Genomic DNA, 25,864 nt, shown 5'->3' with positions numbered 1-25,864 from the left:
TCCCCTGGTCTGCATGTCAAAGTGTCCTTGGGCAAGATACTAAACCCTTAACTGCTCCTGACGTGCTGGTCGGCACCTTGCATGGCAGCCACTGCCATCAGTGTATGAATGTATGAATTACTGTCAGTCGCTTTGGACAAAAGCGTCTGCTAAATGCCCTAAAATGTAAATGTAACAAAAAGCAGGAGAGGGGTTGACAGAGACAGTTTATGGACTGATTTTTTTCCATTGGTACTTACTTTAGCGTGCTGGCGTTTGCTAATTAGCGCCATATGCAAAGTACGTCTGAGTTGCGTGCAGGTAAACAGTTGATACATGAGAGCTAAACTTCATTCTTGCATCTCAAGTTGCTAATCGGACTGTAAACAGTTAAAGCCGCGCAGAATAGGAAGTCTCGCTCCAGATATCCGTTATCCAGACATCTGCTGGCTACAACAAAAGTCCTGAGAAACTGGCCATTGCTCCCAATTGGCTAAATCAACTTCATGATTTCCAGCACAACATGATGGAAAAGTTATTACAGTTCATCCTGAGGGTGACGCGGTGTTTGTCAAGGAATCTCACTCAAAACCAAAAATGTCAACCTCATGCTGGCGCTAGAGCAAACACTGCCATCCCTAAAGCCACACCGCTACAGTGGCACCGTCTGACCAGGCTTGATGATTTTGGTTTGTTTGTGACACTTCAAAAGTTTGCACAAGAGTTGAGAAAAAAGAGCCTCGTAGAGGGAAGCTAAGAAACGTGTTAACAGGGAGGAAGCAGCAACAGAAGCAGCAACACGCTGTATGTTTTAGTTGACTCTCAGAGGAGCTGATGTTTCAGACCGGACGGCTGGAAAAGAAATAACTGTTGAGGGGAGGAGAGGAGAGAGAGTGATAGTGATGTAGGAGGACGGAGTAGAGATGAGGAAGAGGAGAACGATGTTTAACTGAGGGAAAAGAGAGGATGGAGGTCAAGATCGGGGGGACGGAGAAGGAGAAGACAAATCACCGAGTGTGAGAGGAATGAGAAAGAGCGAGTGAGAGGGAGGGAAAGAGAGGAAAAGGGGGTGATATTAATGTAAATGGAAGGAGAGATGAAAGACAAGGACAGACGAGGGTGTGTGTGTGTGTGTGTCTGTGTGTGTGTGTCACAGAGCAGTATATGAAAAGGCCATATGTAAAACGCAGTATCCTTGCTTCTGCTGCTCAGCTGCCTCGACTGTCTGCCAGCACAAATAAATAATGCAATGGAGCAAGTGTGTGTGTGTGTGTGTGTGTGTGTGTGTGTGTTTACAACTCCAAGAGTATGTTGCGTGTTTCTTCTTCACGCACAACCCGACTCGTTGTGAATGATCGTGTGTGTGTTCAAGTTTTGTCCGTGTGTGGGTTTATAAGTGCATGTTTGTATGTGCGTGAGTGTGTCTGTGTGTGTGTGTGTGTGTGTGTGTGTGTGTGTGTGTGTGCGCGCGAGCCAAGGCCATGATGAATATTGCCTTCTCCTTCAGCAATAAGAGAGGAGGACAGACAGAGACTGAGGGTGATCCACTCCTCCTTAATATTTCTCTCTTTTATCTCTGTCCATCTTTTTCTCCCCCTTTCTCCGATGTTCTCTCGCTTCTTTTTTTTCTTCCCGCTCCTCATCAGTGGGGAGAAGAGACAAAGAGAGGGAAAAGGGGTGAAGAAAAAAGTGGAGATAAGAGGTGGAGAGATAAGGAAAGGAAGGAAATAGGACGACGAAAGAGTAGGGAGGAAAAAGGAGGAGGAGATAGGGAAAGGGAAAAGAAAAGAGGAGAAGAGATGAGATGAGAGGGGAGGAGAAAGGAAGTGAGAAGAAGAAAGACAAAAGTAGGAGGGAGGAGGAGAGGATAATGGAGGAAGAGGAGGAAAAACAGAAAAGGGTCGGGGAAAATTAGAGGAGGAAATAAGAGGAAACAGGAAAGGGGAAAGAGGAGAGGAAGAAAGGAGAGGAGAGGAGAGGAGAGGAGAGAGGAAAAAGGAAAGAAGAAACTAATAAAGAGGAGAAGGAGGAGCAAAAGAAGAAGAGGAGAAGAGCTTAGCGGAGATAATAAATAAAGAGAAGAGATGAAGGTATAAAAAGGGAGAAGGAAATGATGAGGGAGGGGGAAAGTGACTGAATGAGAAGTAAAAGAAAAGGGAGAAGAGGAGAGAAGAAGAAACGAGAAGAGGAAAGATTGAGGAGATGAGAGGGAAAGGGTGAAGAAAAGAGGAAGACATGAGGAGAGGAGAGAGGGGGTAGAAAAAGATGAGGTGGGGAGTTAAAGAGAAGGAGAGGAAGTGGAGAAAATGAAAGGAAGAACAGGAGAGATGAGATGGAAGAAGAAGAGAAGAAGAAACAAGACAAAAATGGAGGAGAAAGAAGAGGAAAAAGGAAGAAGTGCAGGGCTGAGGAGAGCAGATGGAAAAGGAGAAAAGGAGGAGAGAAGCTCAGTATATCAGTTTTATTACGGAGTGTTTGTACAGGAATGACTGCAGCTAATTAATGTCTAGGAAACACTATTACAAGCTCCTGCAGTTTTATGTTCTGCCTTGTTTCTCTCCCTCTCTCTCTCTCTCGCTCTCTCTCTCTCTCCAGCCCATCTCCTCCCTGCTCTTCCTCTCATCCACCGCCCAGCCTCTTCCTCTTTTTTTACTCTTTCTGTGACAGACAGTTGGGAGTCACCCAGCCTCGGTGACGGATGACGGGCAGACAGATGGAAAAGTAGCATTGTAAAAAAAAAAAAACAGGCAGAAAGTCAGACAGGTAGAGGGCAGAAGAGCCGACGCTGTTGCCAAACTGTCAAGCAAATTTTACGCAAAATATAAAATGCAAATGAGCTGCCTTTCCCTCAGCTTTCAGGGTTAAAAAACACATCAGGTAGGAAAAAATGGGGGCAAAAAACAGAGTCCTTCAAGAGCTGATTAGATCTGAGTAACTGTTTGTCTTGTCCAGAGTCAGTTAATGTCAGTTATGCTTCATGCAAAACACAAAAGAAATGCATTTGGCTGCACTATAACGGAGCAACTAATGAAGAGTTATGTTCTGCAGTGACAGAACAAATATCATTTATGGCTGGTTTTGCTGGACAGAGACTGTTGTGCAATGAGCCCGAGGCAGCCATGGAAACTCTGTCAGTAATCACTCAAAGAGTGCATTTCTTTTTCCATTTATCACATGATTTATTCATTGCTGGAAAGATTTTCCACATCGATTAACTTTAATAACTTTTCTGAGGACATGTGATTGAATTTTGCCATTTCCACTCAGCTTTCCAAATTTGATAATAAATCATAATTTGCAAATGAAAATATTGAGTGCGTGCACGACTCCAACTGAACAGCGAATGATAACGGTACATTTTCCAAAACATAACACAGAAAATCCCCTTTCAGTATGCAGTTTATTCATATGTCATTACAATCAGCCTCTGTGTTCGGCTGCTCGCAGACGTTGCTTATCAAGTTTATTTACATACTTTTCTCCTGCAACAAGGTGAACACAATACATCACCTAAACACCAGAGACGGACTGTAACAATCCTGAAACCGAGAGCGAAGCAGTGATACAAACATCCACTGTCTCCAGTCACTGTCCAGTTTTTCCCTAACCGTAACACAACAGTTCATGTTTCTTTATCTCCCTCAGTTTAATTCTCAGTTATCTGTAATCCATTGCTCTGGTCTTCCAGGTAATCTATTACTCTGGTCTTCCAGGTAATCTATTACTCTGGTCTTCCATGTTTTCCTGTAAGCGGAGGATGTTGCTCGCGGCTCGTTCGTTACGCTTCACTTCTTTCTATTTTCCCCGCTACAGGTTAGAACAATGGTTGTAATGTGTTTAATTGATTGAATATATTTTCAATGTGACATGCTGATGATAAAATATCTGTGTCAGAAGTCATTTTAGCAAGTGAATTTAGTTTAATCTAAACATCAAAGTGTTAGCTCGGCGGTAGCACACTTGCTAGCTCGGGACATGCATGCAGAGAGTCCGGCACTGCTCAGTAAGAAAGCGGGTTTTGTCTGTATTCATTTTGTATTGTATGATTAAAATAGCAATGTCAATGTGTTACAGTTTAAACAATATAGTGTATGTTAAATGTGCAGGTGCGTAACTACTCTGTGTGTGTTGAAGCTAAAGCAAGAATGAAGTGTATACAGGATTAAAATGACTAGTGGTAGCGTGGACAGTATTGGACCTCTGCAAGCTGATTGAAATTTTGTTTGGTTTTAGCTTGAGGTATTTATACGGAGCATTCTCTAGCACACACACACACACACACACACACACACACACACACACACACACAAACCACAAAAACAAAAACAAAACGAGACATGAACACTCTACTAATAACTTCCTCTCCAAACCAAGATTCAGCAACAATCAAATTATTGTGTTTCTGTGTGCAGAGAGGCTGCGCTGCCTCATTTCCCCCAAATGTGACAGGCTGTCGTGATGCAAACATCGCGCTCATTTGCATTTCAATAACTCAAGTTTAATTTTTTTGTTTCCGTCACCAGTTTGCTTTGCATCACGAGCTATCCAATCACACGACGCAGAGTGATCGATGACTTCTCGCTGAAACTCAATAGATGAGATTCAGCCGCTCAGATAACACTCAAAACACACACATACACACACACACACACACACACACAGAAACTGTTACATACACACACACTACAAACAAACACAACTAGTCCCTATCACACAGTCAAACACAGCTTTACACACACACACACACACACACACACACACACACACACGTTCCTGTGGCCAGTCAGTGAGTCAGTAGGTCAGTATGCTATGCCGAGTTATGGGCTGTATGCATGCAGGGCTCTCATTAAGTCCAATCTAGATCTGGACCGATGACATGACCAGGGGCTGTGGAGTGTGTGTGTGTGCGTGTGTGTGTTTGTGTGTGTGTGTGTGTGTGTGTGTGTGTACCAGTAGGGGGGCTGCGAGCCTGACAAGCATTCATAATCACACTGAACTACACAGGCACACAGAGCACTGTGTCAAAGCCTTTCTGTGTGAGAACTGGTCGAGGCTCTATCACGACTATAAACACTGTTAGAAGTACTACAACTACTGCCAATACTAACACTACCAACAGTACTATTACCTCTACTTTCATTACTTTGCCTATAGTAGTACTCTTAGGAAACATAAAACTACACTGCTGATATTGTGATAACTATAACGACTACTAATAATACTCCTCCTAACAGTGTTGCCTTTAAAGATATTACTACCACACGTACATCCATCAAACCTATGACAGTTGACTCCACCACCATGAACACCCAGGCTCCACATGACCATTACCATGACGGCTATTGCTACGTCTAAGGGCCCGTGTCCACAGCCTTTTTCCAAATCGAAACCTTTCAGAAAGGAGCTGGTGACGTGCCGAGCCGATAATATTCACCACGTTTTTGTCACCTACGGATCGTGTCATGTGCCCACATCCTCCTCGCTCTGGTGTCCCATTGTCAGATAAACATCGATCACACAGCGGTGGTTGTCAAGATATTGTTGTCATAGAGACAAGGACGCACATGCAAATGGCCCACGCTTTTCTGTCAAAAACCCCCCCAAAAAAATGCCATGTGGACACGGCCCTAATACTGCAGCTGCTTCCAGATGTACAACACTCACTGCCACTGCAGACGGTGCAACTATTACGAAGCATGTGTGCTACCAAGACCAGTAGTTAGGTCAGTCGGGTTGTTGGGCAAGTTTCAAGCACATACAAGTGATCAGCTGATCAGCAGACACCAAACAAAAACACTTTGCCTTCTGTCACATGAATGAAATCTGCCACAATAAAGTAGTTGTAAAGGTATAACAATAAAAGTAACACATATCACCTTCCCTTTCACGTGCTGTTATAAACAGGAAGCAGATTGTATACTGCGGTTTGTTGCTTAGTTACAGAAAATATACAATGAACAATGCAGGAAACAAAACTGCTTTTAATAGAATCTACCTGGACAACTTGTCAGTGACACATGTGGGTATCCGGTCACGCAAACACTGAAACACTTGGCCAAAGTTTTCCAAAAGCTCCGTTTTCAGTCACCTAAAACGCCATTGACGTCTACAAAAGGCCACAACACAGTCAAACATGCTTCATGAGACTTTACCATTATTTTCAGTGTCCCCCACCACTGTTGCTAACTACTGATGCTATCTCAACCACTCTTCCTGTCGTGGCACGTTCTCTGAAAGTCTTTCAAGCTGTGCAATCTCAACAGGGCTCCGCTTCTTAACTCGCACGTGAAAAACACTCCAGACAACAACTCAACTCTGCAGTCGTGATTCTGTTGCCGTCATTCACTTTAAACACAAAATAACAAAACACTCCTGAATCTTAACGAGACGTACGAGACTGAACCGACGCCTCGTTCTACACATCTGCTGAGGAAACCCTCTGGTCATCCACATTATTCTGAAGTCAGAAGAAAAGACTTATATCAACTTGATACATTTTCTCTCGTACTAGTAGAGATGCATCTTCACCCAATAATAGTGTTATTACAGCCACTAGAGATACGACTGCTGCTTCATGCTACGCTACCACTAATACTGCTGCTGTTGCTGCTGATGTCAGTGTTGTCAGTGAGAGTATAACCACTGTATTGCTGCAACCGGCCCTTCTGTGACCTCCACTCCTACCACTGGTTTAAGTGGACTTTTCAAGAAACTATCCTCACCTTGCTCTGTAAACTGTAAGCCAATACGAGCTCTGATTCAGCTTTATTTGTGTGCTGTACGAGGCCGCTTGCCTGTCTGGCTTTCTTTTTTTTTTGGGACTGACTTGTATCTCCATCTGCGGAGCGGTGATAGATTAGCACTGTCTGCTTCCCCCTCAGCCGAACAGAACAGAAACCACAGAGGATGACTGTTGAAAGCTGACATTTCAAACCAGGAAACACACTCTCACTCAGGCAGATAGAGACACACACCGACGTGTTCACACTGACACTGAAGCAGAAACACACACTGACATCAACACAGACACAAATGCATGTAAATATACAGTGAAGAAGAAGACGAAGAAGAAGAAGGAAACAGCTAAACACAGGACGTAGACATTTGCATCCATGTACATGTGCTTTTAAAGGTCAGCTGACATCACACATTATCGCTGGACTGGCTGGTTATCTAGAGAAAACAATCAGCACCAGGAATGACAGCGCCGATAGAGGGGGAAGGACAGAGACTCATCATGCTATTGTTATTACACTGCTAAACCTTCTTTACTGTGGTCATGCAACAGTTATCAGCACCTGATAAGATGCAAAGGAGCCGAAAGGGCAACACAAGGTCAGCTCAGCGATCTGAATGTACACTGATGTAGAGACTGTTGCCAAAAATACCTTAAATTGTGTTCAATCTGGCAGAAAATCAGATCGGATCAAAATAATCAGATTCAAGATGCTCTGCAGTGTCTGAGTTTTACAGGGTTAGAACAGAACAGCGGTGGACAGATCTGTCACTTCTGATACATCTCAGCCCTCAACACGGACTGAGTCGACATAAGGAACTGAAATCAAGCTGAAAAGTTATGAGAAACTAGCTGCTCCACACCATAACGCCTCATCTGCAGAGGAAAACTGTAGAAACATCAGCATGAAATACCACCGCAGACAGCAAGGATACTGAATACTTCAAGGGGTAAATAATAATCAATGCACACTGTGATGTTTGCATGTTTGTTGTCCTCAAATATCTAAACTCAAAGCTTGTTTTACTTTTGAGCAGTGATGCGTTCGACAGGGCTCCAGGGTGCGACTGGTTTGGTTGCACATGCAGCCAAAAATCTGTCAAGTGCGACTAAACATTTGAATTGTTCGCACCAGCGCACCTGAAATTTAGCAGGTCCAGACCAACAGGAACCGTGACAGTCGACTATGAACAAATATTTGCCTACAAACATATTTTCTGCATCGTTGTAAACCTTAATATCAATTAAGTTTGTCAAACACTTTTGTAGTTATCTCAATTTCTTGTTGTGTGTACTGTGATTTAAATACAAATAAAAAACATTTATCTGCACCTTTATTCCTGTTCACAATCATTTACATAATATGTTAAGAAATTAAATTAAAATGTATTATTGGGTGCACCTAAATCAGGTGGCAAACCAGTCCAACCAGTGTTAAAAGGTTTGATTCAACCAAATACAGGCTTCACTCTGTTCAAAGTTTATTTTAAATTGAAAAAAAGGGTGCCAGGGTTATAAAAAAGTTTGGGAACTGCTGCTGTAAACGACCACATTCAAAAAATGTTTAACAGGAACATAGTAAGGGGTTGCAAATCCTATAATTTAACAGCACATACAGCCTCTGGCATTGTGACAGATTCTACTGAACAAGGTTTTTTAATAGTCACTCTGGTGTCAAAACGTAATACAGAGACAGAGCCAGCAGCAGTGTGCGGGGAAAAAGACCCCATACCTGAGCCTCACACAGGTTCAGAGATTTAACTTTACAGACTGAAACAGAGCAGTGACAGGAAAGGAAAGGAAAGGAAAGGAAAGGAAAGGAAAGGGAAGGGAAGGGAAGGAAAGGAAAGGAAAGGAAAGGAAAGGAAAGGAAAGGAAAGGAAAGGAAAGGAAAGGAAAGGAAAGGGAAGGGAAGGGAAGGGAAGGGAAGGGAAGGAAAGGAAAGGAAAGGAAAGGAAAGGAAAGGAAAGGAAAGGAAAGGAAAGGAAGGGAAAGGAAAGGGAAGGAAAGGAAAGGAACAAGGAAAAGAGTTTTTTCTCTGGGCATCATGGCTACCTGGCTCTCCACAGTGCGTCATGGCGGATGTCGACTCACAGAGAGAGAGAGAAGGCTAATTTTAGCAGCCACATCACAGCACAGGGACGGGCTCTGGTGATTGGCTGTTTGGAAGGTCCACAGGACTCAGGAATAAGTGTGTGTGTGTGTGTGTGTGTGTGTGTGTGTGTGTGTGTGTGTGTGTGTGTGTGTGTGTGTGTGTGTGTGTCTGAGTGTTGAGTGGGTGATTAAGAGTGAGAGAAAGACAGAAAAGGAGAGAAAGGGGGTTGATGAGAGAGTGACAGAAAGAGAGAGAGGAGACGAGAGCTCGGGTGCATTAGTACAGTGACTCAGTGATTTCAGAGGCACAAACACATGCAGACATTTAAACACACTCTCACTCTCACATGCACAGAGACAAGAATCTGGTGCCTGCATACCAACAGAGTGAAACGTCTTCGTCCAAGGATGATACACGACAAATGCACGTGTGGCTCGTCTGGTGTGACGCATCTTGCTACATATTTTGCATTGTAATAGTAGTAATAGTAACTGCTCTCTTGCAAAAGGATGAATAAAATAAAACAGGTACGTCAGTAGCGTGCTGCAGGAATGACGTCTTCTTGTAGGCTATCCTGGAAGTTTCCTCAGTGACTGATGTGTCTTATGTCGTAGAACAAAACGGGAAAAGTTGTGTTAACCACAGACCTTTTTCTTTGTTTAGGGACATGTTTTATTCTTTTATTGTACATCTGTAACACACACATATTTCTGAATCTCCTCACTGTACCGGACCATCTCCATATTTGTGTGTCTACAGCAGACGCAATATTTCCCCTTGATTTTCTATATGAGAAGACAACAGGCTTCTGAAAAAAAGGACACCCATTTATTTCTCCTCTGACCGAGCTGGACAGGCTAGGGGGAGACAGGGAGGAGAGCTTAGTGCAAAGATATATGTTTAACAGACAGACGGGATGACATTGGATGAAAACACAGGGAGGAGAGAAAACATCTGGCTCGTCGAAGGGGTCTCCAGAGGAGAAAGACTGGGAGGATGAGAAGAAGAGGAGGAGAGGGACGGCAGTGCTATGACAGAAGGGAAGAGAGGAAAGGAAGTGTAAATTCAACTGGGTGGCATCTTTTTCCTGGATTTCAAACAGTGGATGAAAAAAAAAGACAAGAAAAGATAAAGCACACTAGCAGGAAGAAAGATACCTTTTATAGAGTAAGATAGGCTATCTGGAAGACCAATATGCACTGAGAAACTGTCCCGTATCGGCCAAGAAACTGCCTGGGAATATAATCAAGACTGGATTAGTGCACAGCCCAGGTGTTCTTACAATAAATATCCATGACATTTTTTCATAACATGCTCTTCTCAATCCTGATACACTGCAACAGAGGTTCAAACTTTATCCAGTTAATTAAATCATCTATGATTTGCTGTTTAAAACACCTGCTGGAGGTTCGTTTCCAGGACAAACACTTCACATTTCAGGCAGCAGCAACCACCATTCGTTCTCAGTTTTTACCTCTGCCCCTCTTTTTCGAGTGCCCCATCAGAACAGAGGGGGTCGTGGGTTCAAATCTCACACATCTTTCAACCCTCACACGTCATCAGCTGTCATACATTTTGACATCTGGCCTTTTCCATTATGCCGTCTGCAGCTGTGGAGATTTCTCTTGTGTTACTGTGGTAATCCGGGTTTAATCACAGTGCTATTCACCGTTCATCTGATGGAGACAGAAAAGCATGTATGCTCACAACTGGTTCACAACTTCACACCATCAATCAAGTCATCGATAAGAACACTGCTTCACTTCCTGGCAACTAGCAGCGCTTAAAAGGCTAACATTAGCAACCAGCGTGCCTACCCTTCCAGTCTGCAGTGATATCAGAGGAGCGATGGCAACTACAGCAACTTCACTGCTGGACCATCGATGGGAGCAATGCAACACTGAAATATGTTTTCCTTGACAACCCACCTGTGACGGTTTTTACAGCTCAGCCTTGAGATGCAAACATTTCTTGTACTCTTTTTCACCATCTATGGCATCAGACATGGTTCAGATGGCGGCTTGCCTTAGCATGAATGTTGCATGACGGGCACCATGCGGGGTTAAAGAGAGCGCAGGCCTCCAGAAAACCATTCAGCGCGCTCGATTCACTCTGCTTCAGCTCAGGACGGATGAGAGGGAAAGAGGCGTAAAAGCAACAGTGAAGGGAGTCGCCGTTATTATGCAGAAACATTATCTCTCGCTAAACTGAATCGCTCGCATCAACAGCCTTTACCGACTTGACACTTTTCAAAGAACACATACAGGATTTGATAGGGACGTGAAAAGGATTTCCTCTTGCTCTTTCTATGGTCCCCTCTCCCGTCTTAGATCTGAAATGTCACATCCGCAGCTATTAGCCAACTTCGTACTGCCGAGCCCTGAAAAGGCACTCAGCCTACAATTTATGCCCCTCATTAGCGTGAGACGAGACAGTGAACAAGTCCTTTTGAGATTTCTCTGAACGCCGGCTCCTCATCACAAGCCCCTGGCCTGAATGATGCGTGGAGCGGCGGCGCTCCCCTCCACGCCAAGGGCAGGCTGATTGCCAAGGCTTCACTCAAAGGTCATGCAATTAAGCTTTGTTCCCGCTTCAATAAGGATTTGACTGACTGACTGCGCTCCTCCGTTTGAACAGATGTGATTTTTGGCCTCTAGCAAGCGAAAAACTCTGCCCTCTGTTCATGTTCACGATCATGTATTCAAAGAAATTAGTCTGAGATAGAAGGATCCTGAAGAGAAAAAGGCAGAAATTGCCCATGATCGTCCATTCAGCTTGTCCACAAATGTAAATGCAAATATCAATATTCAGGACTGCGGTCCATTTACAGGTTAAGTATGCAGGAGTTTGAGCCAGAGGCTTTCTGGGCTGGAGTCTGCAGGGAAAAGCTCTTCTTTTCTGAATGTCCTTGGGCAAGGCATTTAACCTCCAAACTGCTTCACTGAAGCTATTAAATGGCCATATGTCAAAGAAGGTAAATGTACGGGACAGCTTACACATGCTACATCATGTAGCAGAAATACTAAAAATTACAGATAGAGAGTAAATCATTTCTGTAATTATAAGAACTTGTGAAAGGCAAGACAGAAAAACATCATTTCATATCAAATTTCCAGCTTTTTAACACAACAACCGGCTTCAACGAGACGTGTAGCCCCCAAACCGCTCGAGTGGATCTGCTCCGTAGAGTCTGTGCTTGTAACTCTGCAGCTCCCAGGTGTGAATGTGCGTAAAAAATCATGAATATGAAGCAAGATGTCTCTGAGAGAGGAAAAGAGGAGGGAGGGAGGGGCTCAGAAAAACCTCCCCTCAATAAATAAAGGTTAAAAAACTGGGTCACTGACAAGAAAGAGTGAAGGAGACTTAAGAAGGCAGGAGCAATAAGCCAATTTCCCCCCACAGAGTCCGATGCAAATATCATCCTTCGTATGGCGGGCTCAGGCAGACGATCTGGTAAAATGGCAAGCAGAGGCAATGGAGGGGGGGGGGTGTGTGTGTGTGTGTGACCTAGTTTTTGGTGAAGTGGGCTAAAAAAACAACCAAAACAACTACATGATTAATGCTGCTTTGCATGTCTGCATCTCCTGCAAACTTCAGTCGGCTGACACGCTTCTGAGCGGCAGAATTTGCTAATAGGGAATGACGATTAAACGGAGGTCGACGTAGCCGTCTCAGCCAAAGTGAAGCATCACTATATTATATATATATATGCCACTATATTTTGTCTGTTGATTTTTTACATACTTTCTGTGACTTCCCTGAATTTGCTCTGATGCACTAAACTCCACCCACCCGGCGGCGCGTGCAGGGTCAAAATAAACGCTATGACTCGTAAACAGGAACCGGTCTTATAATAACAACACACTTCCTCTCAGCTGGCCTCATACAGTATTGACGCCCACTGTAACGCTAAGAGGTTGTGAGTCATTTTAAGTTAACAACCTCTCATCTAAAGATCTTTTCCATTTTCTGAAATGCAAAAAAAAATTCCAGTCAGATACTCTCGCAGAAATATGTCATCAATCTGTGATGTTCAGCGTGTTCAAGGCGTTCTCTTATTTTCAACTGCGGTACTTCATCTTTTTTTTTTTACCTCACTACAATCACAAGAAAGACTCTTTTTCATAACACCCACAAATTGCACATGAACATTTTAAATTCAATACGTGAGAGATTTTCTTCTAGTTGAGGAAAGTGGGAGATGCAACACGTCTCGTGGACGGACTGCAGGCTGGAGAGTCCGTGCTTTTCCCAGTTTTTTTATTGTTGAATGTAAGCGAAGCGTGTGGAGTTTTCTCTCTTTGATCCTGAGGGAGAGACGTCAGCTTCCTGTGAATATTTTGATAATCAGATTGCTGACTAGTCATTTATCTGTGGACAGGAAATGCGATGGAAAAAGCTCAAACCGAATACAAAAACAAATCCTGAATGACCACCTGAAAGTGAGCAATACTGGAAAGAAGAAGTTTGCACCATAAGCATGACAGAGTGTTGTTAGACATGAAGAAAGGCCGTGGTTGAACTTGCTTTCTAAGTATTGCTTTTCTGACTCATTGCATAAAAAATGACGCATCTTCTGATGGTTTGGTACTTTGTAGATCCGACTACGACTTTTGTGAGTCGACTTATGGATTTGACTGATTAATACAAAGCTACGACCACTGATTCCTTTTTTTTCATACAAAACTAACCGGCGTAAAAACAACTGACACGTGTTTCAGTCATGATTTTGACCACGCGGCTGTAGCTCAGGAGGTAGAGCGGGTCCTCTAGTAATCGGAGGGTCGCTGGTTTGAACCCCTGGTTCCCCCAACTGCATGTCAAAGTGTCCTGGAGCAAGTGTTTTAAGGCGCTTTGAGCGGTCAGTAGACTGGAAAAGCGATTCAATATTTGAATTTTAAGGCTTTTTTCGCAGGATCTTTACCTGTTGGCGACGATAAACCATTTCTGTCACCCTCTCTTTCATAGTTGTAGTTTTTCTTTGACTTTATCCATGACCTAGCCCTCTTTATGTGCTGCCATCAAGCCATCACTCATGACTGGAAGTGGAAATATGTGTAACTTTACCCACGAAAGAAAGACTAACACACACAGAGAGAGACAGATGCTGATGGAAACAAACAGACACATGAAGAAGTCAAATGATACATGCAAAATCAAAACAAATTCCCATGGATGCACGAATATTCACTTCCCTCACCCAGACAAAATATACACAATCTGATTACTGTTTATATTTTCCAGAGAAGTTCTCCGGTCACTGCTGTTAGTTTATCTGCCGACTGCAAACATTTGCTCTCAGAGATGGAGGCATGACGTCTGCAACTCCAAAATAACTCTGTTTCAGCCCAGAGCAACTTTCGCAATGTTTCTTTTTTTCGTTACGGTTGAATTAACACCACGCGAACAAGCTTTAATAGGCAAATTACTGTTACAACACATGGAAAAGGAGGATAAATGATACGGTGTTTTGATGAAAAACAACTCCTTTAGGTTGAATCATTCGAGGGTTTGATGCTTGTCCAAAGAGATCCTGTCAAACAAACAGCATCTCGTATCAAAACACTGTCAGCACTCTTTGAGACGATAGTAAAATCAATCTTTAAGGAACGCTGTGAAATAAAATCTGGTATTTGCCATCGATTTATCATTTCCTCCGCCCGTCATCTGCATTCATTTAATCATCACCCGTTCCTCCATCTACTGCACTTTTTCTGTCCTTCACCCATCCTTTTATCAACGCACCCATCACTCCATCTACTCATTTTCTTTAATTCCCCATCCATCTATCCACCGTCTCTATCCCCCCACTTTATTGCTCCTGACCTTCCTTCTCCATCCATCGTTCCCACCAATCATTTCTATCTCACTCTGTCAGCCTGAGCCATCTTCTTCAGCATCTGCACTTCCTAATCAGTCCTTATTTCCGTCACCCTCTCAGCAGTGAGAGTAAACAGTGTTCTCGAATACCTGGGAGGTGAGCAACAGGAGCAATGCTGACAGTTTAATATAATGGCTGGAGGCTGTGTTGGCCCGTGTGTGTGTGTGTGTGTGTGTGTGTGTGTGTTAGTTTATTCGCACTCATCTCCTGACTGGTATGTGTCGACATGCAAAGCTCTTCGCCATCGAACCACGCTGTCCATTCACGGAGGCTTGGCACACAGACTCAGTGTGTGTGTGTGTGTGTGTGTGTGTGTGTGTGCGTGCGTAACATCAACTCTGTGCATTCCTACAGCTGTTTGCATCTGGTTGCCATGGAGTTTCACAGCTGTTTCTACCAGAAACTAATGAGCTTCAGCAGCTGCTAGCCTGCTAGGACACACACACACACACACACACACACACATACGCTAACACACACTCGTGTATAAATACACACACTTGTATCTGTTCACATGATTACTTAACCATTTATACTTGTCCAAAAGGATTCTAGAGGGCTGGAAATTGTAATGTCTTTGCGAGGATGTTGGCAAGTTGATGAGTTAACACAATAAAGGATAACGCAACGTTGACAGCGATCCAGCTATAACATCTGCACATCTGGACGCAGCTGCCTCGGACTCAAAGTTTATCATACAAGTTGTTTAAAAAACAACGAGAACGGTTCACAGAGCTCGTCAACAGCCCGAGGAAATTTTCCGATATATATCCCCTAATTTGATTGCGATATTATCTCGGCAAAAGCGCAACCAATGAGGAGGGAAAAACGATGATCATCAACAGGCTCGCTGTGTTTTCCATCAGTCAGCTGCTGTTTCATAACACAGTGACTTTTCTTTGGCTCACTTTCTGTAACAACTACCGCACTTTTTTTCTTTTTCACAGATTATTTACTTGATCACTGCCATTTTTTCACTTTTGAACCCATTCACAGTGATTTTCATCTGTTCTCGTTTTGTCAAATTGGTGGTTTTTTTTTTTTTTTAGCATTTTCAACATCTTCATCTACTCACACACACAACGAGACATGAGTTTGATTATCAGCAAGAAAAATTTGACCAAATACCGACAAATATTGTTGGGATGACCATTGTAACTGTCACAAAACATGAACTGATAAATGATCATCAGTAATGTGGATATAAGTGGGTAAGTATAAAGTTTCTTAGACGCCGAACTGGGCGGTCTGACCTTGTAAAGTCTATGTGTGGGAAACACTGGATATAATATCGATATATTGCCCAGCCCTGCTACTGGACAGTGAAACCTGTGTTTTATTGTGAAGTAGCCACCAAGTTAAGATGATAATACCCTCAAAGGGGAGTTCTGATACCGAGAATAAATAACTATGCAGAGGAAACATGCAGTTATTTTTGTAAATGAGCATTTAGTTTCATGTATTCTCGCTTTGACTCTGAACACATTGCTAATAAAATCTAGTTCCACTTAGTTATCATCAAGTTTAGCTTCAGCCAAAGCTGCATGAACATCCCACTGAGCACCAACACAACACTTCTGCTGCACACTGACAGACTGTTATGGATATACAGTAGTTGCATTATATAAATGTATGTGCACTTGACTTGCACCTTCACACACACACACATGCAGTTAGCACAACCTTATTTATGCACAAGTAACAATGATGCTACAAAGAGAGAGTTTCACACCTGCTATGTCATTTTGTTTTTGGCAACCTCCATCGATACCACTTCCTTCCTCCTACAGTGCGTGAGGAGTAGCTCGCTCTCCTGATATCACTTGTTGTTCGAGAACCATTTCTAGGCTGCGAAACCTCAAACTGTAACAGTTAGATAACATTCAGCTTCGCCTGTTTCCCATCAGAAAAACTCTCTTCTCTTATGAAAATCAGACCTTCATTAAGTCATCGTCCTTTGACCGAACGACAGAAATGTCCAGGACAACAACAGGCCTGAAAACTAGTAACTAGTAGCCAATATGATGTCAGCCTGGATGATATCATAGAGTATTTTCAACAAGCAAAGTGAACTCACAATGTTATGCAAGTCTAAGTACTAAAATATAGATACAAACTGCCTAAAAACTAAATGGACATGACTGAGTGCTGATCCTTTTCCTTTTCACGATGAGCTCTTGTTCGTACTCACTTTACAAACTGTTACACTGAGTATGAGCTAAATTTCCAAGCTGTAAATTGTGAGCTGAATAATTTTTTTAAAAGAAACCGTGCTGAGCCTGTAATATATGTCAGAAGATTACAGCAGATCCGTACAATATTAACCCAGTTTAAAGGCACTCCCCAGAAACACTGAGATCTGGTAAAAACCACAAAGATCATTTGGCTCAGCTGTGCCCCACATTGCATCACCTCTGACAGTCCTCTCGCTTAATATTCAATCCTAAGGCTCATTAAAAAAATACTTTTGATCAGATGTAGCAGCCTATTATCAAGTGTGGTTGTGAAGACAAGAAGTGCGCATCCCTTACGTGCAAACACGAATGAAACGAAGGGATTTGAATACAGAGATTCCCCCGTCGGACGATATTTCAATACCACAAGCCTGGTAGAAAGCCCCAAGAGTGCAAAGTGTTTCTGTTTCGGTGTGTGTCAAGCACCCTCTAACAAATGTGTGTGTGTGTGTGTGTGTCCTCTGCCCATGCTGCAGTGTTTTGACAAGTGTCACACAATCCCTCAGGGGAGCGCGGGGGGGATTTCTCTGAAGAAGGGGAGCTCTGGTTTTGTCAGAAGAGACGAGGCCAAGAGCTGCTTGTCCTCACTCCGACCAGTGACTCAGTCCCACTGCAGCTACTTTACATTACACTGCATTTATTTTCTTCGGACAAGCTTTGTGTTTTTGTTTTAATCAGTGCGCCGTGTGCGACTGTTTTCTGCCCCCTTAGCCGTTAACCACAAAAACCAAACACTGTGCCGCCTGTGTGTTTACTTTATGTCACAATGACTTAAAAATCCTTAATCTCTGCCCTCCATCTAAATTGAGATAGAGATATACAAAAAAAAAAAAAAGGAAGCGTCTGACTGTGTCCTCCTTCAGCCGAGTTAAGCTTTTTCGAAAAAACACTTCTAAGAAAAGTCAAAGCTGGAGCGAAAGGCGCAAATAGAGCCGGCTCATTTTTAGAAAAAGGAGCTAGGTTGTCATTACAAGTCCACAGTGTTTACCATCCGCCACACCTCCCTTCAACCGAGGGTGAGTCTCGTTCCATAAAACTTGTCCGCATTTTGAGCCACTGTTCAATTTTCTTCCCAGTAGCGATGCACTGATGAGGATTCTTCACTGCCTAAAAATATCACCCTTTCTTTGACCGTGCATTGACTTTAAAAAGCGCTTATTTCAGTGCAGAGCAGGAAAGACTAGTGTGTTGATGGACACAATGCATCGGTGAAGGTGTGTGGGTGAGGTTACGGCAACCGAGTCCGTCAGCGACATGAAAAACCAGATGCATTTATGTCATAGGACTGATAAGCATCATCTGCTAACAGACATTCCCGCCACATGCCATATGTTAATGTGACATTTGGTGTTTTTTCCCTCATCTTTATGAGCCTGATGTATCTGCAGCTTGGATAAACCGAAAGTCACTACATCTTTTTAATGAGTCAGGTCAAAAGGGACAAGAGTCTGCATCAAGCTCACTCCACCGCTCCGCTCTCAGCTGCTGCGGTTAGCCCTTTTCCAGAGTGTCTGTTTTCTGTTTGTGTCACGGCTGCTGCTCATTGTCTTTAAAGACATTTTTTAAAAAAAGGTTGGTTGGACAAACCAAAAGATTTCAGATACTTGGCAGGTGAGCGGAGTGAAGTGACAACGCTCTCTGCAAAGCTGAGGAGAAGTTAGATGAGCTCAAAGGAGTTTTTCAAACTGTCTCAATTTAATAATTTTATGACATAAATAAGCAAAACCATCAGCTGTTTAGTTATCCTTAACGGCTGCCACCCGGTGGGATTCTCTGCACAATCATAACATTTTGAAGGAATGTTGATAACTTCAGATTTCTCAACAAAATTACTATTATCAAGCGACCAGAGCTGTCAGCTGCAGCTACACCAGCTTATATTACAGTTATTAGCTTTACATAGACACAAAAAGACACATTACCCCAACAGCTGTGCATCCTGCAAACAAGCTGTGTTCATAAAAGAAAAATAGTTTTAAAAATTGTATTCACGTCCAAAACAAATGCACATCAAGATCTTTATCACAGGATTTGAAGTTCCAGCACTTCCTAACAAGTGAAAATGAGCAACATGACCTCAAAGGTGTGCTGCAGCTTAAGTACTGTTAGTAAAAGGGGCCATGACCTTTGACCTGTTAATCCCACTACAAGTTGTTGCTGTCGCCTCAGGACACCGGCAGCAATTACAGACACCTCTGGTTGAAGTGCTGACGTGCAACCAGTTTTTGAGGGATTCAGTCCCGTGATCAATGAAGGACAATTACTTTGTCACAAAACCCAGTTAACAAACAAACTAGCTTTAAACGAGGCAGGTCATGTGACATTTTACCCTCCATATCTAGAGGCAGAAAACACCTGTCACACTCAACGACTGTAATATCCAACTGCCTCTTCCCAAGACTTCCCTGTCTTTTGCATGTGTTTGTAGTCTCAAGGGTATGTGTTGTATGAAAATAGCAAAGGGTGCACAGTCTGTCCTCATGTTGCTGCACATTCAAACCAACATAGCTCTTTGTTCGCAGCGTATTTAAGCCGACGTACTATGAAAAAAGTGAAAACAAGTCCAATCACTTAATTTACAAGACAGATCATGTATATGTCGTATGATAAATGTAGTGCAGATGAACTTCCTGACTATGGGACGACTGAAAATGTCATTTTTTTTTCTACAGAAATGACAAAATTAACTAAATTACATCATCAGCTTGCACTCTCAAAAAGCTAATAGCTAAGAGCCAAACCCTCCGAGCAGTAATGTTTGAATTTATCATCATTCATCCAAACACAAAGACACCATTTAAAATGAAATGTCATCCCCCCTTCAGGGGCTAAAGGGCAAAAAACTGAATAATACGGACGACAGAATCAACAAAAGAGCAAGTAGCTAAAAACTAGGAACCAAAAACTGTCGATATCTCAGAAAAACGGCAGCACACTTTTCATGTCTGACAAGTTGAACTTTCCTGACAGTTCAGATGCACTTGAAACATTCTTCGCTTGACAAAAACTTTGCACTGAACCTGTCAGATGTCACCCCTTCACTTTTCCCTTGTTCAACCTTTCCTGTCACTCACTGCGATCGATAAAAGCAGGAAGATTACTGAAAAACATCCCCCTTTCACAAAAAAAAAAGAGCAGGGTGCCCCCCGGAGCAAGGCGAGGCGAGGAGGCAGCGTTATGAAAGGGAACGTGGCCCTTGGCTCTTCAGCTGAAGCCCGGGTCAGAGCAGAGAGCTACAGTAGTAATTACTGAGAGACTGATTGCTGACAGGACCTTCCAACAGCCTGTGGTTAAACGGGTTGGAGCTGAGGGGGAGGAAGCTTCAAATGCACAGCCATGACAGATGCTCTGCTGATGACTTGTACTCCGGGGCGGTTCGGGGGCACGCATGCCATTTTGCTCTGTTCATTCTCCTTTCAAAAAAGTTACAAGAAGAGAAACATTTGTGCTCTTAAACTTCAGATGGTTTTCAGGAGAAGGATGGGGAGGAATCATGACAGAGGCTGAGACCAAATTACCCTCTAAAATGGTATTAATTCATTTTGCATAAAAGACTTTTTGATTCAAGTGCTTCATTGAAACATTTTCAGAATTTTTCAAGTGCCATCAGAGGCTGTTACCTCCCGTTCTTTATTCAGAAAAAAAAAATAAATGAGAAGATGTAATTCGTTCCAAATGGCATTGAGGTTATTTTTGGAGCGAAAACTCTTCAAGCAGCAAAGAGACGAGTTCTCCTTAAACAGATTTGAACCCACTTCAACTGACGGAGTGGGAGGAATGTGTGATTGTGGCGGGCAAAGCATCGCCACAACTGGTTCAGTGCACCATTTTCCAACTGGTTTATGCCAGTTTCTTCCCCAGGGTGGTCATTTCAGAGCCCTTTGGGGTTGTTCATCATGACCATATGGATGTTCCCAACCTGGTATTTTAGCCAACCGATCTGTGTGCCATCCATGCGCCTGGTTGATTTAGCTGTGGTGACGGAGATGGCTGTATTTACTTTGGACAGAAGTGTTTTGCTCCAGTTAAGAGCGGATATATCGCTGCAGTGGCTGGAAGAGGGCTTTCACCATCTTAAATCTAGGGAATGACGCTGGTGCGAGGCCACAAATGCTCTCATGCCTGGTGAATACCTTAATCTTGTCTCTTTTTGTCCCCAGCAGAGGATCCTCACAACACTCTTGAACACATATGCTTTGACAGAACAATGATATTGCTTTTTTTTTCCTCCGTGTGTTGTGGTGCACGGGGTTTTGTAGGCTGTTGCACAACATCAATCAGCTCTGCACAGGAAACGACCCAGTAGCAAAACTCTGCAATCTGAGCTCGTCCAAAAAACCATACACAGCCCTGCGTTATGGTTGGCTAATCTGGTTTAGATTAGTCACTGAATCATAAAAAGCTGCACATCATGCCAGTTGTTCAGAAACCCTCAACAACCGAGACACAATGCTGGAATCTGACCATTTATGACAATTCAGCAAAGCCACAACAAATAACAGACGGCAGTGAACTGAAGCAAGACTGTAAGCTTGTAATGGCCAAACAGAGACTGTGTTTCATTACACACATTGTTGTGTGTACTGTACATGCCCGGTTGACTGAAGCAAACTGCCACACTGACTCACCTCTGATGGTTTCTTGTGCTGGTGGCGGACCCATGTGCTGCTGGTGCCAGTATTCTTGGATGACCTGGACCACGACGTCACCTGACCTGCAGCAAAAACACAAAACAAGATCAGTTTAATTCAGTTTAACAAACATCTTACCATGTTTCTGGTAGACAAATTAGTCTTTTCTGACTTTTCTCAAGCTTGTCACACAGTTGCATTTCAAATTAGAGACGCACCGATCGAACGTCCAGGAACCGCAATCGGCCAGTTTTCAGCATGACCAGCGTCCGGCTGGTCAGATAGCCTTTATACAATTCTGTTTCCATCTCATTTAAGCTTATTTAAGCGTATAATATGTAACTTCTGACACTAGGGGGCTCTCTATCAAAACAAAACAAAAGACAAGTGTTGTGTTGAGGGCCAGGCGGAGAGGCTAGAGAATCGACTAAACACCCCGACTCATATCAGACTCTGCTCTGATCAGGAGGTGTTAACCGACAGGAGGAGAGAGATTTACTTTTTTAACTTCTGGGATTAAGAAGTTGATTTATCTTCACTCCTGCAGCAGCGATCCGCAGAGATGACTTCCAATGCCGGGGTGTTAACACAGTAATACTGACTGCTGACTGGAGCTGGAGGAGGAAATGTTCTCTACTTCATGAATGTAACGTTACAGAGAGGAGAGAAGAAGAGAGAACCAGACGCTTCTGGTGAGAGTTGGATTGTTGTGTGCTGTTGCTCGCTAACGTCAGCTTAATGGGTCAATGGCAAAAATGTCAATGAGGTGTAACCACAAAAACTTCGTACCAAAGAGTTTAACTTGTTCAAAAAAGGTGAAATTCTCAATAAAACACCCTGTCAACTAGTTTGGCATAATCTTACATGTGTGTTGTTTAATAATGAATAAAATAAATGGAACACCATTGTTCTGAATATTATAATTCATTTGGGGAATTGTGTCTGTCAAGTCAACTTCCTGAAGCGTCAAGGTGGTGTAACCAACATTCAAGGAGCCATTTTGTTAATTTGTGCAAGAGGACCATGTGACATGAAATCACAGAGAAGGACCCCCGATTAGCCTAACTGCTGCATGACGAGGTTAGTAACTCTCTTTGAAATCTTGATTATTTGACATTTTTAGGGTATGGTCAGGTGTGCTTAGGGTCACATGTCAAATGGTATGACCCCAGGAAAACATTTATCATTCATAATAATTGTAAAAATAAGTATTTATTTTAAAAAATGTGTTTGAAATCTTCACACCAAGGCCATGTGCTTACATAGGTGTCCATCATAATGCCTGTTAAATTTGAATTTAAATTGAAATGTCAAATGGTGTAACCGGTTACACCATCTGGCTTTTATTACATTCCTTTTGGTTAGAGGCCGATTTTGTCAAATATCAGTAGTTTATGATGCCGATTAAAGATGTAATATGAGCTAACTTACTATGTGGAACTATTTTCAAGTGTTAAGTGTTATATTTCTTATGAAGAAGTGGTGATTTATCCACAACTGTATTATCAAAGCTCTGGGAGGTTAGGATAAAATTATTATTTTGCACGGCTTTGATATTTTTTAAATGTTTAGCTTTAATATATATTTGTATTCCATTCACTTACAATTTTAAGCAATATATAGTGCAATATATGTAATTTCATAATGTAGCAGAATGAAGTGGGTGAACAGTGACGATGTTGAACTTGAACAGCAGCTTTAAAAAGACTTAAAACTCCAATAATATGAGAATTGCCCAACTATGTTGCCTTAAAACAGAAAAACACGACTTCTGCCCTGAGACCAGGAGAGATTCACCTGCCCTCAGACAACTTCTGCCCTGAGACCAGGAGGGATTCACCTGCCCTCAGACAACTTCTGCCCTGAGACCAGGAGAGATTCACCTGCCCTCAGACAACTTCTGCCCTGAGACCAGGAGAGATTCACCTGCCCTCAGACAACTTCTGCCCTGAGACCAGGAGAGATTCACCTGCCCTCAGACAACTTCTGCCCTGAGACCAGGAGAGATTCACCTGCCCTCAGACAACTTCTGCCCTGAGACCAGAGGAGACAGCTGACTCCCTTTTGTCCAACTACGTTGCCTTAAAACAGAAAAACACGACTTCTGCCCTGAGACCAGGAGGGATTCACCTGCCTTTGACTGTAGAAGCAACACAGTCAGGTGGTGTAACTGGTTTGTGCCAATTGGTATAACCAGTATTTTTCATAAAAATATTATAATATACAGGAAAATTCATGTGGAATAAGATGTAGTCCTCTATTGCGATGTATTAACATATTTTTTAACAGTTTATACATAATTTGTCAAATATTAGTTAGTGTTTTCAGCATTTGTCCTGCTCTATATTACAAAAACGCATACAATTTTAATTTAAAATAATCCTAATAAAATCTAATTTCATGTGAAATTTTAAAATAAAGCAACTGTTTTCATAAGTACACTTGCATACACTCTAGGTGGAAAGAAATGTTTAATATTTCTCCTTTTGTTGTGGTTACACCGCTTGACATTTTCAGGGGCAATCAGTCTTACCTTTCGTAAAAAAATAGTTCAAATGCTATTTCAAATTACATGAAACCAACATAAATACAAAATATACATTTAAGCAAACCTGATGAAAGCTTTTAAAACAATTTTTTAAAACATTTTTGAATTGCTCATAATGCAAACCCTTATTTGTCACCGATCAGGTTAATATATAGTAAAGTAATCTAACTGTTTAAGGCAGATGACCCGAATACACACAGAAGATTGTGGTTGATACACACCATTAAACAACCACCACTTCTGATGAATATTTATCTGATGTGACGAGGTAATGTTTAACGTTTTATTCAGGTTAATTTAAGTCTTATTCGCCGATTTATTTATCTCCAGAAAAGCAACAGGTGACTGAATAAAACGCAGTTACCTTGAATAAACTTTCAGATTTCTGTGGCTTTGAACATTGTTGGAAATATTTGTGGTAATGTACACGACTCAACAAAATCTGTCGTTTTTAAACATGCAGAATTCCTACATATTCTGTCTTTAATAGTCAGTGTTTGTCGGCAGATCAGACGGATCCAACAAACTTAATCTGCGTTCATTCATTCATTCATGAGTGTGAATGCTACAGAAAAGGTCTTTGACTGTCGGTCAGACGTCACGTCCGCAGCCTCACATTTAAATCCACTCCAATCGTCCCGCCGGAGACATGAGATGGTTTCACAACACCAGTACAATAAAAACAGTGCAACACGAGCCGTTACGGGCCAACAGGGAATCAGTTACTCAGCAAGTTTGTAAATGAGCATGTGATGGAGGCGATTTAAACACTAAAGCACTAAAAAAGAAAGGAGTCAAACGTAGAAAACAACCTGCGCGGTGACTTTTTCCGACGCCTGTGGCCGCAATACTACCACACTGAGTCAGGCCTTTAATTGAAGCAGAGTGATGATGATCTATTAAGAGGTTTAATAAGTAATGACAGTATAAATAGCATCTTGTTAAGCACTTAGTCCACTGTGGTCCTTTACAACCTCATTAATACACAGCCCTAATGGCAATTAACCAGACACTGAAGCCAATATCCCACCCACCGCTTCAATCAGCAGCCCTGTGTGTGTTTTCCTGTTAGTGCGTGTGTGTGATTTTCATATAGGCTTGTTCTTCTTCTTTTTTTTTTGTTTTTGAGGATCTCGGCACCGCGTTATCTCACCGCAAGCCGAATATCATCTCTGCGCCGTCATTAGAAATTGCATCACGATGGCAATTAAATTACATCACACTCACATAATAAGGAAAACACAAATCCGCCAATACTGTGAAATAGAGCACATTGTGACCGTGACAGTATGTGTGTGTCTGTGTGTGTGTGTGTGTGTGTGTGTGTGCATGCGTGCTACCCTCCTACTCAACATATTTCCCTCGCCGCCACAGAAGTACTGCCACCGTGCTAATTTTACTCGTGACGTCTGAACAGCTAACAGCGCCGAGGGCAGAACTGCTGTCAGGGTTGTTCTTCAGAATTACTGACTCCCTCTCACCCTCTACACACACACACACACACACACACACGCGACACACACACGTACATACACTGTATATAGACGCCCATGCATTTTCCACACATACACCCACACTTTGGCCCACCATCACACACACACTGTGCTCACGGTGTCTCAATCTCTCTCTATAGGTTCCTTAGTACACACAGTCGTTTTCCACAGCACGACAGAAAATACTGTGTGAACTGACAGCCATTCAAATTAATCCTCCACTCAGCTGTTCTGAGTGCTGGTGTCAAAGTGTGCCACCTAACAGAC

At 42.6% G+C, this 25,864-nt stretch overlaps 1 protein-coding gene across 1 annotated transcript in view; it reads right to left on the bottom strand.

The window, feature by feature from the left end:
- The window catches only part of jade2 (jade family PHD finger 2), a 184,861-nt gene that overhangs the window by 129,470 nt on the left and 29,527 nt on the right, over nt 1–25,864 (bottom strand). The window contains exon 3 of the mRNA XM_073479370.1: nt 21,554–21,639. Within this exon, the coding sequence (XP_073335471.1) occupies nt 21,554–21,639 (86 nt within the window). The remainder of the gene's footprint in view (nt 1–21,553; nt 21,640–25,864) is intronic.

Source organism: Pagrus major, chromosome 13 (assembly GCF_040436345.1).
Source record: "Pagrus major chromosome 13, Pma_NU_1.0".
Taxonomy (NCBI): Eukaryota; Metazoa; Chordata; class Actinopteri; order Spariformes; family Sparidae; genus Pagrus; species Pagrus major.
Note: the sequence above shows the minus strand (reverse complement) of the source record. Positions and strands in the feature narration are given on the sequence as shown.